Genomic DNA, 16,308 nt, shown 5'->3' on the forward strand with positions numbered 1-16,308 from the left:
TATTTCGATATCCTAGCACGTGAACAGACCACGTTCGTATTTACTTTGTAACTCGAAAAACAGAGCCATTTGAGGTGTACATGAATGCAGCATGTCCGCGTAACTTGACGAGCGGAAGTACGTACTCCCCCCCGAGTTTGATTTCAGGTTAAAAGGTAAAAATAATAAATAATTATATAACAGAAAAATAATAATAAATAAATGAATAAAAAATGTTATATGCTGATAAGCTACCTGGTGACTAAAAGGGTGGAGAAACGTGTATGGGTCAACTTGTAGGTAATTGTGAAATAAACAATACAGTTAGGCTCAACAGCTGTGATGTCAATGAGTTGACCTGCATGGGACTAATCATGAAGAATATATGTAAAGATGCAACCTTGATGCCCATCTTCAACCTTTTACTTCCTTTTTTTTTTTAAAATAATTTCTCTAAATCACACACAACATAGAAGATAGAAGTTTGGGTTAGGGTTAGCAATGCTCTGAAGGTCTCCAGTGTGATATTTACTTTGGGCAGTTTAACTAATGACACGTGGGTTTAATAATGTGTCCCACCAGGTGGAATACAAAATTAAAATGTATTCAAGATTGATGTTTCATTCTAGGGTCCTTTCTTATAGAGGCAACTCAATGCCAAACTGAGCTGTATTTGTAGTTATGATAAAGTGAAATGTAATAATATTTGTTATAGAAAACAAATAAACAAATAAGGGTAGAGTTCTGATTGTTCTATGATATCATCCTGAATGTTCCTGGTTTCTATTCATATTAGACTCAGCTCAAGAACCAAGGACACAACGGTCTTAATGCTTTGATTTAAAACATTATAAACAAGTAATGTTTGTTGTTCAGAGAGAAATGGACACCCTCCCACCACACACACTCACATGTAGCCACGAAATCAGATGATGTGTGGGAATGATGTAACCTTCGAACACAGGTTTGTTGTTGAAAGGAGAAGAAGCTCCGCTGTTCGTCTTCAGGCATCATGTTTACTGCAGAGAGAGTTGCACCCAGACAGACAAGTTTTCAGTCTGTGTCGGACAACAGACTTTCATATTTACACATTGGCTTTACACATATAAGTGAAGCTCTTGAGGATGTTTTTGCTTTAGAAATGAACCGGAAATGCATTATCATAAACTGTTTCGTCAAACTTTCTTGGAGCCCTTTTAGCTTTAGCATGTTGGTTGGGGATAAATTGTTTATAGTGCCAGGTCCTTCAATTTTAGGAGCCAGATTCAAGGCCAACAAGTAACCAACCTGCTGCTGTAAACTGCTGATGTTTTTTTTGGGTGTAACCATGTTTTTATGAAATGCTGGCCAAAGGATGTTTGTAAGGACCCCAAACGTTTCAATAAAAGGACCTGCAGAACCTGACTTTGTATCAATGATCCTCCCAGTCATTCCTCTTACATCTAATGGTTTAGCTCCATTATGTGACTGTACGATGTGCAGATGTCTCTCTCTCTCTCTCTCTTCTCCTGATCTTTCCCCTCTGTCCCTCTACTCTGTGAAGACAAGGGCCTTTTTGTGCAAAAGGGGAATCATAGGACTCACATGCTTTGGAGGAGAAAAAAACAAATCACTGCAGAGGATTGGGTTGTTCAGAGGGGAAAGAACAAGGCAGAGGAGCAGACTGAAGTCATCTGGAGCTGGATAAGCCCTTCAAGCTGGACATCTTTAAATCCGGATTAGACAAAATTGGACTGGATACCTAAAGATGGAAAATGAACAGACAGAAACAGAAGAAAGGACAGAGGATGTGTCAGAAGGTAAAATAAATGTCAAAAATACTCGAGTAACTTGAACAGATTTCTGTGGAGAGAAAATTTTAAGATTTGTAAATTTGCTGCAACTCGTAGTTGCAAAATCATGGATTCTTATACAAATGAGTCCAAGAAGTCAGCTTTGAGAACACACACGTGCTGTTATATTGTTGAATTGGTTGTGGATTATTGATTATTTGAAGTGCAGCAGAGTTTTATTCAGAGGAAAGTCTGAACGTATCGTTCTAACAGAATTCACCCTTTTTGCTTTAGATGTAATGATCCAGCACTAATTTCTTTTTTTAAATCAAGTCTGTGACAATACACCTTCTGTATATGTATCTTGAGGTCTGTCTGTTTATGTGTCTTTCGTACGAGGGTGAAAGCAAATTTCCTGCAAAGGACAAATAAATCTGAATCTGAACCTCACCTGAACATGATGCTTTCAATGTCTTATTGCTTTACCAGAGGGATATATACTATAGGGACATTTAACTGTACTCCCACATTATACATTTAGCCTTGTCGGAGGATGATGCTTTTTTTAGAGCCAGGATTGAACATTAATTGGATGAGGAGTTGAATTGTTATATTCTCGATGGTTGACTTTTGCATTGCTTTGGCAACCACGAGTTCAACTCTTATACAGTCAGAGGCAGTAATAGAGCATAAGGACAATGTTTTTCACAACACTTACAGGACTAACATATACAATTAAAGGCTAAAATGCTGACAAATTTCCGGGAACCAGAACATAACATATTAGAGTGCCAAAGTTTTATATTTAGCCATTTTTTGAACAAGAGAACAAAACACCTTCACTGTTCATTGTTGTGCTTTTTTAAATTCCTAATGCTTATTAAAAAAAACATGCATCCAATCATACATCAGCTTTTGGACATTTTCTGTGGTTTGCTAACAGACAGAAGTAACAAGAAGGCATCGCATCTTTTCCCCTTTTGTTGTGGGTGGAACTTAAGTATCTCTGTTAATGTGAATTCACCAATAAAAACAACCAGGCTTCATAATAAATATCAGCTAATACCTCTATGGTTATATTATAAATGTCATCATGCAAAAGATTTGTGTCTTAGCAATATACACAGCAAAACTATAAATTGCGACATCGGTGCATCAATGTATTTAAATAAATTCACAGTATGCTCTGTGATTGTCTGACAGCAATTCAGTCATAGAATCTTTTGCTCTCATTACTGTTATAACTTCAACCCTTTTTGTCTTTTAGCACAGGCTCAGTCTGGGGCAGTGCAGCTTACACTGAGAGCTTGAAGCTAATGCTCCCAGCCTGTCACAACTGTAACAGTTCCTCTTACTGTAAGGCCTACATGCTGAAAGACGCTTTATTTCACGCTGTTTACCCTCTCTCGCTCTTTCACATTTAGGAAGCGCTGTGCTTTACAGATGTGGCACATTACCCCTCGAGGCCTTGGTAATTATGCATGATACATGCTTAGTACGTATTTCAGATGACCCTTGGCAATGATGACAGCAGCCTCATCCAGTGAACTTTCATCAACAAACAGAAGCACTGTGCTTTAAAACAACTAGTCATTTGTCTGAGTTAAAAAGTAAAATCCATCCCTAATCTAAATGCTTCTCATACAGTACTTTACAGCATCCAAACCACTTTGTATACACACTTTAAGTCAGCTACAAATTAGTAAAAATACATGTGTTTCTATCAGGAGGCTCTTTACGGAGCGGCCCCCTTTACTAAAGTAATTATATTTTGTTACCAGAACTGACCAGAGGATTGACATCATGAGCATGAAGGGGACATAAAAAGAATACTTTGTTCTTTAATGCAGTCGGATGAATCTCCCTTCTGGGAAAAACTGAACTTTGTAGCACTTTCATATGACTGCTGAAGCTCTTCACTGTGCTAACAAGGACGCCCATAAGAGAGGGAGGGGGGAGCGAAACCTTATGGGAACCAGCTTTTGTTTTACATTGAAATTCTCACTTTTTCTTATTATTAACAGAAAAAAAAACAACGTTTATGTACTTGCCTATTTTCTACACAACCCCCCTCCCTTCCCTTTCTTAAAATAACTGTGTAGTTTGTGATGTTATCGTCATGGGCGGGCCAATTGAATTAAAGGTTAGAGCACATTTTTGTTTGAATATACTTTATTAATCCCAGAGGGGGAATTTAGGTTTCACACTCTGTGATTTTAGGGACATGCTTCAAATGCCTGAATCACACACATGTACAAACAGGACCAGCATTACAGGACGTGTGGAGAGAGTGGGGCTGCTACACAGGGAGCATACCAGAGCAGTTTAGGGATCGGTGCCTTGCTCAAGGGCTCCCGGCAGTGTCAGTTTAATTTTCTTGGAAGCATGAGCAATGCTTAGATATAACAATCTATTATATTATGTTATGGTTGATTTCCCACCTACGCCTTCTGTTAAAGAAGTCTTATATGAAACGTAGAAGCTGAATTGTTCCAAATTATCAAATTTTCATTCAATTATTTATTTGAGCAATAGATTAACAAGCAAAGTCGTGGATTATTGAATTCTTGTGAAAACAGGTCTATTGTTCATTGTCAAAGTTTGCAGTTTGGAAGTTGAACTACAACATTTTTATTTGAAAAAAAAAAATCATCTCAGGTCTATTTCTAAGGTGTAGAGCATCCATTTCTCTTCTTATTGATCTGAAAATCTTTCTAAGGGAACTTTTGCCTATTTGGATGCAAAAGTCAGCTTTGGTTTGTTTGCTTTCAGATAAAGAAGAAAACGTAGAGGAGGCAAGCCTGGAGATCGCACAGGTAAACCAAAACTCTTCTTTTCTGCACAATTTATGCATTCTTAAGTTTACGACTCATTAATGGTGAATTACAAAATGTACTTTGTACTGATTTTCCATCTACCTACTGTACATGCACTCAATATTAACAAATCCCTTTGACAGCTGCTAAACTTGTGTTGCTTGATTTTCCTGAGCTCACTGAGCTCTTTTAAACCACTTATTGGCTAATTCTTTCACACGTAATTGTTACATTTTCACGGTAAAACTCTGACCACATGTCATACAATCTTCTAAGGATCTACAGCAAACATTATGGTCGGAAGTCAGAGGAAGTTCAACGTTCAGTTTGTCACTTGAGGGACTGTGGGCTCTTCACTGCTCTTTCACATTCTTGGAGAGAGAAAAAGAAACACTGTTATGGAGTTTAACACCCACTTCTTTGATATTCTGACTAATTGTGCTTCAGGCTGTTTGTTTGCTGTGATGTTTTTAATGTGACAAATGGACAGAGATTTCTGTCTTGAGTATTTTAATAAAGAAGCTGTTTAAATATGAGAAGCAGACTAATTATGTTCATTGAAATGAGCAGAAAATTATGTTTTTAATTAATTTTCCAGGATGGAAATTATCTGGTGGCTTTCCGCTGACTTTAATCAAACAATTTCAACAAACAGTTCCAAGCTTCTTTTAAAGTGCCATGTCATAGAAAACAAAGACACACATAGGCTGAATAAATTCAGTGTCCAAGTTCTTCTCATCATGGTGCATGCAGTGATAGAGTATGATTCATGACTTCAATTCCTGCATAGTCTCATGACATTTTAAGACTATATGCTCACAGAGGAACTTAAGAAGAGTAAAGTAACTGTGCCCTGTCAAACACTTAATGCTAAGAGTATTGCACTTGGTCAGGCAAAAGCATTGTTTAAGAAGATCTATAACTGATCAGTTTTAAATTACTAAAAGCTGCCAAAAAAACAAACAATATTTTTGAATACATTTCTGAGTGTGTCCCACTGAGGCTACTTTATCCTCTATTATTATTAGTATTATAGTATTTTTATTTTCAAAACCCTCAACATCAGCTAAAGTTGTAACAGAAATAGTAACATGAAAAAATCTGTGAGGAATGCGTTTGGTCGTTGAGGCCCCAGGTGTACAGACGGGCATTTTAACTATCGATAGCATCAGAAGAGAAGAAGAGCAGAAGGCACAGCGGACAGATGCTCTATTCAGAGTGCTGCCTGATGCCTTTCACATGACCGAGAGAGAGAGAGAGAGAGAGAGAGAGAGAGAGAGAGAGAGAGAGAGAGAGAGAGAGAGAGAGAGAGAGAGAGAGAGAGAGATAGAAAGATTTGGGGAGAGTGAGAGGTGAGTGAAGCTCCAACTTATGTTATGTTCCCATGAGCTGATTCAGTTATCCCTGCTGGACAAATTCTATCACTGAAGAGAGAAACAGGGAGGCAGATAAAGATTCAACCACACACAGGTTATTATCATAAAGGGTCAAAAAATGATACTTGATTTAAAAAAGGAGATTATGAGAAGAGAGGAATAAAAACAGAAACACATGTTGTTTTATGGAAGAAGTCTGGAAAAAAAAGTCCCACCAGAACCACAAAATGTTACAAAAAAAGAAAAAAGAAAGTAAAGGAAGCGAACAAAACATGCTCATACACAGGAAAGCCCTTCCAGTACAATACTAAACATGAATAAGATAAGGAGATGGCTGCAGGACAATGAGCTTAAAAGTTCAGAGAGCATGCAGAGATAAGTAAAATAGCTGATAGTATTAAGATAAAGATCCTGCAGATGATCCTGTTTGGTAAATGGGTAAGTCTTTGAAAAAATTTAATTGTTTAAAAAAAAAAAAAGAAGAAGAAAAGAAGACAATTCAAGCACTCTAAAGGAAAACGTTCCATTAAATAAAACTTGAACTGAAAACTGAATATACCAACTAACGACCAAAAGTACTGTTGAGTGCAACATTTCAGCTTCTAAAATGTTTCATTCTTGGGAGTGTTTTTTCCTGTTACACACTCAACTTTGTCTTTGTTTCTTGTGATGCAGCTGCAGGGCCTGGTGGATGAGCTGCGTGATGGGCTCCAGGTTGCCCTTACCGAGTTGTGCGAGCTGCGTCAGAGGGACCAGGACCTGGAGGAGAAGATCCAAGCCCACGAGACTGATGTGGATGATAAGATAATGGGCCTCAAGAATTCCCTGAACACATTCAAGGTTCTGGAGACTCTACACAGTACACACACACACACACACACACACACACACACACACACACACACACACACACACACACACACACACACACACACACACACACACACACACACACACACACACACACACACACACACACAGAGTCTATACTTGGCAAAAGAGGGAGATAATTTAGAGCATCTGACTGGAACACTCTTGAAACTGTAAACTAATCCTATTCACTGGAAAAGAAGGCAACTACGTCATACACTGCTATTCAACAGAAGTGGAAATACTGACAGACATGTAGGTCATGTTGGGAGACTTGGGTGATATACTGTACCATAGATGGTGATTTTTTTAATGCTGATTTTGCTTGTTTTAAAAACTATTCCTGTTTAATGTTTTCACCATAGGACATCACAAAACTTAAAAAAGCTAAAAAAAAAAAAAAAAAAGCCCTTTCCCTAAAAGATCCATCGAGCAGATTTCTCTTCATATCATACCTGTGGTGTCACATGGTAAAAACACAGCACACACTCTCCTTCAGTCTTATCAGTCAACAGCAGCGACACTGATGTGGGTGATCTGTTTGCAGGAGGAGCTGAATGTGGCGTTGTTCCACATTAAAGACGTTTCGAGCAGACAAAGAGAGCTGCAGAAGAGGATAGAACTGCTTCAGTCAGAAAACAAGAAAGATTTCGTCTCTATTCCACACAGGTAGAGCTGAAAAAAACAACAACATGTGAATTATGTATAAGGAGCAATATTCTTTCAATTTAATCTACCTTGATAGATCTTAAATGCCTTTAAACAATTAACTTACTGCAATACTTCATCTTGTGATCTATCGGCCCTAATGCTTCTTGGAAATAATGCAAATACATAACTGTCATGTGACTTCTTCTTTTATTCATTGATTCAAAAGTAGAAAGAGCTCCAAAGCAGATATCCTTTTAGCACAAGGGGATGAACACATCTGTGTGCCCGGCCAGTCAGACCTCAGTGTTATTCAACATTTCTTCTCAAGTCTGCCACAAAGTGGATCACCACAGAGGAGCACCGCATCCGCACAGAGTCAGTCTATGGAAATCATTCACATTTAACGGCTTAAAATAAAGGTCAAGATAACTAAGGGAAATGTGTGTGTGTTTGTGTGTGTGTGTGTGTGTGTGTGTGTGTGTGTGTGTGTGTGTGTGTGTGTGTGTGTGTTGCAGCCTCTACCTCTGAGCAGGAGGCTCAGCAGCAGCAGAGAGGTTTCCTGTCTAAATCTCCAGCATGGGGAGAAAGAAAGAGCAGCAGAGACGACACAGACACACCCAACAACCTGACTGAAAACAGTAAGAAATACATGTGTTAAATTAGTGAAAAACCCTAAATGTTTATATTAACAGTTACTAACCCCAATGCCTAACCTAACACGTTAAGTTATATATTGAGAGAAATATGCCTTTTTTTGTTAATTTGCCAAACGTAAGACAAGTATGAAAACCATGACCTATTGTTTCATTTGTATGGATTAAATACACTACAGTCTGATTTAAAGAGCTGTAGACCTGCTGAAAGGTGTATAACCTTTGGTCAGGGCTAAACTAGCTTTGTCATGCTATTTTCCCTTTTTTTCCCCAAAATGTACTATGGGTGTGGCTCTCTTCTTTTTTTTACACAATATTTTCCAAGATCACAAAACCCCCCCGAAGCTTAATTAACCTTGATAAGTTCAATATAAGGACCGAGTTGTTCAGAACTAATCCAATGGGAAAATTAAAAGTATTTGATAAGATTGATCTTAAAATCTTACAGTCGTCATCATTATCAAACAATCATTACCCAGCATTAAAAGGCCTATCTCATTCAAAGCAGCTGTGGGGAATTGTGATTTGAGTGAATTTGGTTACGCCTTGTGGACAAAGTATTGGGTGGTCTCCATTAAAGCACTTGAAATTTAGATTTGGTAAGCGCTAAATGTCTCCTATCTGGATCAGGATGATCCTATCCAGTTTCTTCTTTGAACCATTACGTTACAATTACGTGATCCATGGTGGAAAAAAGTGATTTATCTAATCTACAGGATTTTTTTTTCTTTTTAACTGGTGACCTGGTGATAAAACTTCTTTTACTGGTTGACTGACCTGTTGACAGACTCTTTTGTAGTGTCAGCTCATATCGGTTTTTAGCAAGCATCATCGCCGGCAGTAAAGACCGACCAGCAGCAGAGGAGGGCTTTGTTTACAGACGACGTCTATAAAAGAGCACCACATACAACTCTTGTGTTACTGAAAATAGTTGCACTAAAATCCTGTTTCTGTTTGTGCAGATAAGAGGCAGAGAGTGGCTCTGGAGCTGCTGGAGTCAGAGAGAGTTTATGTGTCCCACCTGTCTCTGTTACTGAAGGCCAACATCTCCTTTAATGGAACAGAAGCTCTCACCTCCAAAGACAAACGGTAAGCCTGAGGACAATAGATTTCAAAAACACAATATCACACAATCTTACATTGACATTCAAAGCAAACAATTTTATTAAAAATAACAACGTATATTGGATAAGGAGGTATTATAATAAGGAGGAGGGAGACTTATAGTCTTATCTGCTGTGGAAACGATTGATCTGATCTGCTATGAGCCAAAAACTAGAATAGAACAGACTATACAATGATTTCTGTCTTTGACAACTTTACCCCCATTCAAATCCACATCACTCACAGGTCATCATTCAGAACTCTCCCAGGAGTGGCTACTGATCTAATTTAAGGGCTTGCATTGAGAGCGAGAACAGGAAACCGCTTAATGAAATAGAGGCAGTTAATAAAGACAAGCGAGACAGAGAGGATACTCTCTACAAAGCTTAATAATATGATCACTGCTTAGCTGCAGCGCACGTGTTCCCAATCACTGAATTCACCAGTGAAAAGGTGCAAACTGTAGACCTGGGTCAATTGGTATTTGTGAATGATTGCATTTGTTTTGATATAATTAACCTGCTGGTTGTCAAATGCCTGTCACATACGATGGCAAACTAGCTTGACTTTTAGAACATGACAGCACAAACACATTTATTTGAGTCATTCATATGAGGCAGTAAAACTACAATATTAATAATAATTTACTGCTATTATCTCCTGTCTTCAGCAAGGTCAGATTTTGTTGGGTAATATGAATAATTGAGATTTTTATTATTATTAATGATTTCTCACCTTCACTGGCTGTATCAACATATATCTTTGTTTTGAATTTCTTTTTTATTGGTGGTTTCAGTCCGTTTCCCAGCTCTCTGAGGTTTCTGATCCAGCAGCACCTGGAGCTCCTCCATACTCTCCAGGAGCGTGTGCTCCAGTGCCAGTGGCAAGGCATCATGGGGGATGTGTTTATGAGGCTCACCAGCAAAGAGGTAACCAAGCAAGTTTTTTAGTTTGAGCTACTGGGCTTTTATATGTTTGTGTCGACTGTTGTTGCGATCAGAATGAAGTTTATTTAAGGCAGGGTAAACTCTAAAAGATGTCTGTTAGCTCTAGTCCCACTTCCTAATCAAATGAGCATAAAAACCGACGCATCCACACCAAACTGTGCATGGAGAACTACACATTTCAGGTGTTATATCTCAAAATGGTGCAATAATTGCCAAATAATGTTCAACACTTCAGCAGCAAATAAACGTAATGTGGATTGTAAAAAAAAACCCAGCAAATCTTCAACACCATTGGGCAATGACTGCTACATATGCAATTTCACCTTTCAATAGAAAGGCTTTGAGCCGCCTTGTTGATCTTAGAACTATCCTAACATGTAGGAGATACCGGCTGTTTTGAAGCTATTACACAAAGGATCTGGAACTCCTGCCTATTAACTTCCATAACTTGTCATTCACAATGCCTAGTCCTGTTCCAGGCTGCTTACTGCCTGGAAAGGTCAAAAGGTTTGGTCTTGTGACCGGGCATTTATAATGAATCTGAGTCACTTTGGCTGCCATTAAATCAAATGTCAAATTCCAGCAGAGCCATGTTGAGAGCTGGAATACAGATGTAGACAAGAAACAAAAGGGATTCTAATTTCTGCACTTTATACTCTAAAATGTTGGGGGAATTTAGAGTCAGACAAAATAAGGGATTAATTAAAAGTAAAGAAAAGATTAAAAAAAAAACAAACAAACAAACAAACATGTTTTGTTTTGTCAGCCTGGCTCGCACAGACTTTACAAACTTTAAAGCTCAGGATCCTCTTCTATTAAAGCCAATGTGTGAATCATTTGCTTTGAGTGAACAGGAGGAAACAGAGTAATTGGTAAGCACACCTTTTGAATTAGACACATTAAAGTGCAGGTTCGCTATGTATTATGTTTCCTCAGAGAACATGGGGAGGGAAGAAAAATAACTGGTACAAAGTGAAACTTAATAGAAACATTAAAAGATTGTCATCATAATAGCTTCATCACTTAGTCTTAAGATATTTCATCATGCTGTTTTTGTACTTTTTTATGATTAAAATAGTCACCCAAACAGAACGAAGAACGTGAATGGATGAATCACTTAAACAAGTCAAAGTGTATCCTGACAGTATCTCTCTTTGTCTCCTTTCAGAATGATTTCTTGGCCTTTTATGTTTCCTACCTGAAAGAGCTTCCAGACTGCCTGTCAGTCGTCTCCACACTCTCCTCCAGCTCCATGAAATGTTCTGCGTTTCAGGAGGTAATAAAAAAAAAAGTAATTGTAGATCATTTTTAATTAAAAAAAAAGGCAGGATATGAATTAGCACTTAAATGTACTAAACTGGACAGGAGGGGATAATTAGTTTACTCAGTAACACTTCTTAAGTAAATTAACCTTCTCTGTAATAAAGTGCTTTATAACTTAAATTAAATACCTAATGCTTCTTCTGCTTAAAACTAAATCTAATTTATGAAATGAATCTTAACAGATAGACCCTGTTATTCAAAAAAACTGTAATGACTTGAACATTTAGCAGCCACACTAACTAAAAATGCAAAGAGTTCATTTAAAGGTCTGTCTGTGTTTAACATGTTTTGTCCCTCCACTCTGATTGGTTTATCTGATTGGCTGACATGCTCTGATTGGACCATGATGCATATGTCAGAGTGACATAACAGGCGATGAATCCAAACCGTCTCTCTACACTCTGCTGCTTCAGCCGGTTCAGAGGATCCCTGAGTACCTTCTGCTGCTGCAGGTTAGATACACACACACACAAACCTGTGTAGAAAAAAACAACAACTTTACTTTTAAATACCACATGTGGTCAAGTCAAACTCAAATTCCCTCGTAGCTTACAATTCATGCACAGGACTGAAAGAACTGAAATAGCTGAAAACCCAAAAAAAGTCTTATTCCTGATAGTGCAGATGTGTCTCTGAACAAAACATCTGCTAAAAAAATGTGTGAACATGAATAACAAATCTGTTTGTGCAGGGACTGCTGAGGCAGACGGAGGCGGAGCACCCAGACTATTACCTGCTGCTGGTGTGCATCCAGCAGTTCAGGTCCTTCACGGCTCAGTACCATCACCTCCTCCAGCACAGCCAGGAGCTCCTCCTGCATAACCGCAAGGAGATGAAGAGGTAAAAAAAAAAAAAAAAAAACTTTGCAGGAGGTTCAGCATGTCGTACTGTGAGAGTTTGCGCCTGACACAATAAGGTAAAGCAGTGTTCTTGGTCCCCTGCAGGTCGAACATGAAGCAGCTGTTAAAGACGGTTGATAGTGGGATCAAAGCTAACAACATTGGCTCGCCGTACCCTTGCAGCAGTGCAATGCTGTGAGTTTTTTTTTTTTTTGATTTGTTAACTAGCTAGTGTTACTGTCTCCAATGTCAATCCTAGGAAGTTATAGTTAGGCTAATTTGTCCTTTAAAACCTCCTGAAGAATCAGGATAACGAATGATTACTTATAGAAATGATCTGTCCCTAACAGAGAACATGCAAACCAGGTGAAGCAGAGCAAGCAGCGTCTCCTCGAGCAGATCCAGTCTCATCGTTTCCAAGCTTGGGATCGGGACCAGGACTCTGAATCTCATGGTTATGACTCAGAGTGGCCCCCTCAGCTCCAGTTCTTTAGCCCCAACATGGACTCAAAAAACCACAAACAAACAGGTCTGCGCTCACATGAGTGCCTTATTCAGCCAACAAATGACCCTTTTGTTGTTTCTGGTTGTCAGGTTTTTTTTTTTCATGTGTGCTTATTTTGATTGCCAAACAGTATCTCAACCAGAATTTGTGATGTCCTGAGACAAAAATGTGCAGGAAATTTAAAGCCCTCTCTTTTTAATTCTTTGCAAAGATACTACAAGCATTCAAATACACAAATGATGTGCAAGAACTTCCAAAGTGAGAGTGTGAGTCCTAGTTGTATGATTGTAAGATGTCAGGCTTTTTGCCCTACATCCAAGTTTAGCTGTTTGGAAGAGGAAGAAGAACACGTTTCATATTAAATACTTTGTTTAAAAAGCATGATCAGTGTCTTCGGTTAAATGTCCTATTTTGTTTCAGAGCCCTTTTACATGTGTAGGTTTTTTCATGATTTAACTCTAGCAGAAACAGGTGTTAAAGACACCTTTGTTAATATTTTTGGAACAATTGATCCGTCATTCAACCAACCTCTGGCTTCAGGTCTTGGCAGTATCCCAGAGAGCGAGGGATCTGAGCGGTCCGTGACGTGCCATCATCATCTGACCTCCAGACAATCAGACTTCTGTCAGGTTCAGCCAGGCTCGGCTCTGGCAGATGCCCTTGGAGAGTTTCTTCTTCCTCCAGACCCACCAGGGATGGAGAGCCTCTATGAGGAGGAGAGAGGCTCAATGTTCGACCACTGCTCCTCTGCCTCGTCAGATTCCTCCATTGATATTGCCTTCGTGAAGTGCCCCAAAGGCCCCTCAGCGTCGCATCATGCAATGGCCGTGAATGTGTCGGCAACCCGTGACGTCTTCGGGAACGGTGGAAGCCAGGGGAACGGTTACAATAAAATGTCCAACAGAGGGTGTGTGTCTCCAGATGAAGCCATAATGATGCGGCACAATCAGCATCGTCCCCTTCAGGCTAGTCAGCGTAAGAGCAAGGTGGGCTTGTTTGTGCTTGTGTACAAAGAGCTGCAAAAAGTTCCTACATGTGTAAGAATCAACATGTTCACCTTCTTTCCTGTACAGTCACTAAATGGCCTGCAGATGGACACCACAGTGAGCCTGGATGGGGGTCAACTGTCAGACCACCTCCACAGGATGGGACTGGGAAGCCATGCCAAGCTGGAGCGCCAGGGTAGCAAGGGCAGCAGAGGGTGTCCCACGCCATCTCGTAAGGTCCAGAGCCCCCTCGGGAACAGAGCGGATTCAGAGAAACAGCACGATGATCTTCAAGCGATGCTCAGCATTGTAGGTGGCAACAAAGATGAAAAGAAAAATGTCCAATTCAAATTTTTTTGAAATTTTTTTACCATTTCTGACACACTTAACTGGAGTGATTAGGATTTAGTAAATTATTTAAAGGACTACTTCCCCCTTTTAATTTACAGCAACATCAAATCAAACAATGCCCTTAATGCATTCCTTGTTGTGTATTTGACTTGGACTTATTGAGATGCAAACAAGATGAATGTTACTAAATGTAATTCATTAATTGTAATTGAAGTAAATCAAATATTGTGTTCAACTCCACCAGGACTCTGGATTCCAGTCATGGGGGGAGGATACAAAGTGGAGAGGCGTGGCGGAGGGGAGTAACCAAACCCCCTTCAGCGAGAGGGGTCGGAAGCAAGACAAAGGAGGCTTCCGGAGCTCTTTTAAGAAACTATTCAAGAAGAAGTAAGAATGATGTTCGAACAAGGAAATACTCACATGAGTAGAGTGATACTATGGCTGTCATCAAATCATGTCAATGCAGCCACAAAGAACACCAATCCCTTTAAGGCAGCAACTGCTGCAGCAAAGTATCCAGAAAATAAAGCTCAGCGCAATGGAACTCTGAGAAAATCATATTGTTCAGCAAACTAACTTGTGGAAGAATTTGATCATTCATGAAGGCAGTTAGCTTGGTGGACAGGCAGGTTAGCTATCAAATCATTTCATTCTATCAGAATAAAAAAACTTACAGCCTAACTGAGCTTTACTGTTGAGACACATCTGTTAAACAAAACTTCCAAAGGACTACGAAATGATTGACCCCTGCTTTTCTTTCTCACAGGAGCGGTGACGACAAGAAGGGAGGTGAGAAAGCCGCAGAAAACCAAAACAATTGTGAACACGAGACTCCGGGGAAGAATCCCAAACAAGCACATCTGGAGATAAACCGTGGCACAGCTGTATGAGTCTCGTTAAAGTGCGCACACAAACACTATCGCAGATGTGAGAGAAAGCATCATAAATTCAGTATCAGTACAACAAAACAAAAGGTTGATAGTTAAACATTCACAATTATATATAACTGCTGTACAGGTGTTATTCATCACGCTAGGCTGCTTTTCCTCTGATTATCTCCAAATATCAAGTTCCTTTTTTTTTTTTTTTTTTTTTGGAAAGAAAGACAACGTTCATAGTGAGGGAAAACACTTAATATGAGATTAAAGTATCAGTTTTTATTTGTACATTTACTTATAGCTGGTTTTACTTTTTTTTTTAGGCTCAGAAATTGAGTTCATAGTCTGACACTGTCAACCTTCTAACTTCAAATGGCTAACTTCAATTTCTTACCTTTTAAGTTCTTGAAAAAACTCGACCTACATATTCATCACCGTCTACACTTTAAATTAAGGACAACATATTCAATAACTAGTTGCTTATAAGCATGCTAACAAGTAGCATAATGTCTGCTTATCAGTTGTTTTTGAGCGCTTGCTAAGAGTTTGCTCTCAACACTCTCCTCATTACTGCTTAAAGATAGTAAATTAGAAAGTTGTTGAACGTGAATTATTATCTTAATGTGCTTTCTTTGTACGGCTGTTTTCGGTAAAAGTAAGCAAAAGCATTAAGATCATAATTCATGTTCAACAACTTTCTAACTTTCTGTCAATACGCAGTAATTAGGAGTGTATTGAGAGCACTGGTTATGGCCTAGTAGCTATAAACTGTGGTCATGTAAAATAAGGTAGCCTACTAATAATAAGCGCTTAACCGATTAGCATCCATTATGCCACCAATTAGCTTGCTAATAATCAACTCGTCAATGGTGAATATTGTGACCTTCACTGAAAGCGTTACCAAAACTTTAAAATGTGTGAACATTTTTTTTCACATCCCTTGATGGGTTATTCTCTCTCGTCTTCAACAACTGCTAGCTTTGGAAAATGATCACTAACTCCAGTTCAACGCTCTATCCATCTACACCATTTCTTAACCAAAAATGATTATGTTGTGTATTATTTACTCAGGAGAACAGATATTAAACTGGTGTTTGTGTATGTTTGTATCTTCAGCATTTTGCTTTAAGGAAAGAGACTGAACATAATTATTTTGTCTAGAGGTGAATGTGTTGATGTGGAGACATAAAGAATGTTCAATAAAGGTCCATACTTAAATAAAATATGTTCAGTGTCCTCGTCTCTGGATGAATCAAAT

The 16,308-nt window shown here is 38.8% G+C and overlaps 1 protein-coding gene across 2 annotated transcripts; it reads left to right on the plus strand.

Moving 5' to 3' along the window:
* The first annotated feature begins 1,447 nt into the window (after positions 1–1,447).
* arhgef33 (Rho guanine nucleotide exchange factor (GEF) 33) lies at positions 1,448–15,078 on the plus strand. Of its 2 annotated transcripts, none has more exons than XM_079362368.1 (17): positions 1,448–1,778; positions 4,524–4,567; positions 6,619–6,783; positions 7,361–7,482; positions 7,694–7,839; positions 7,980–8,102; positions 9,080–9,206; positions 10,018–10,150; positions 11,337–11,444; positions 11,851–11,943; positions 12,183–12,331; positions 12,436–12,525; positions 12,681–12,859; positions 13,376–13,821; positions 13,909–14,130; positions 14,417–14,559; positions 14,939–15,078. In XM_079362368.1, exons 1-17 carry the CDS (start codon positions 1,727–1,729, stop codon positions 15,060–15,062), a joined length of 2,466 nt encoding a protein of 821 aa, XP_079218494.1. In that variant the 5' UTR covers positions 1,448–1,726; the 3' UTR covers positions 15,063–15,078. The 2 variants fall into 2 exon arrangements, with proteins under 2 accessions (XP_079218494.1, XP_079218493.1); XM_079362367.1 differs by having other exon boundaries at positions 1,449–1,778; positions 7,691–7,839.
* Positions 15,079–16,308: the final 1,230 nt, after the last annotated feature.

The sequence above is a fragment of the Symphodus melops genome (assembly GCF_947650265.1).
Source record: "Symphodus melops genome assembly, chromosome: 15".
In the NCBI taxonomy this organism is placed as follows: Eukaryota; Metazoa; Chordata; class Actinopteri; order Labriformes; family Labridae; genus Symphodus; species Symphodus melops.

What these genes read in the sequence shown, in the direction of transcription:
- arhgef33 (XM_079362367.1), top strand. Translation starts at nt 1,727, where the DNA reads ATGGAAAATGAACAGACAGAAACAGAAGAAAGGACAGAGGATGTGTCA. An exon ending in GAGCACCGCATCCGCACAGA is followed by an intron (nt 7,840 to 7,979) that starts GTCAGTCTATGG and finishes TGTGTGTTGCAG; the next exon opens with CCTCTACCTCTGAGCAGGAG. An exon ending in AAAAAACCACAAACAAACAG is followed by an intron (nt 12,860 to 13,375) that starts GTCTGCGCTCAC and finishes CTCTGGCTTCAG; the next exon opens with GTCTTGGCAGTATCCCAGAG.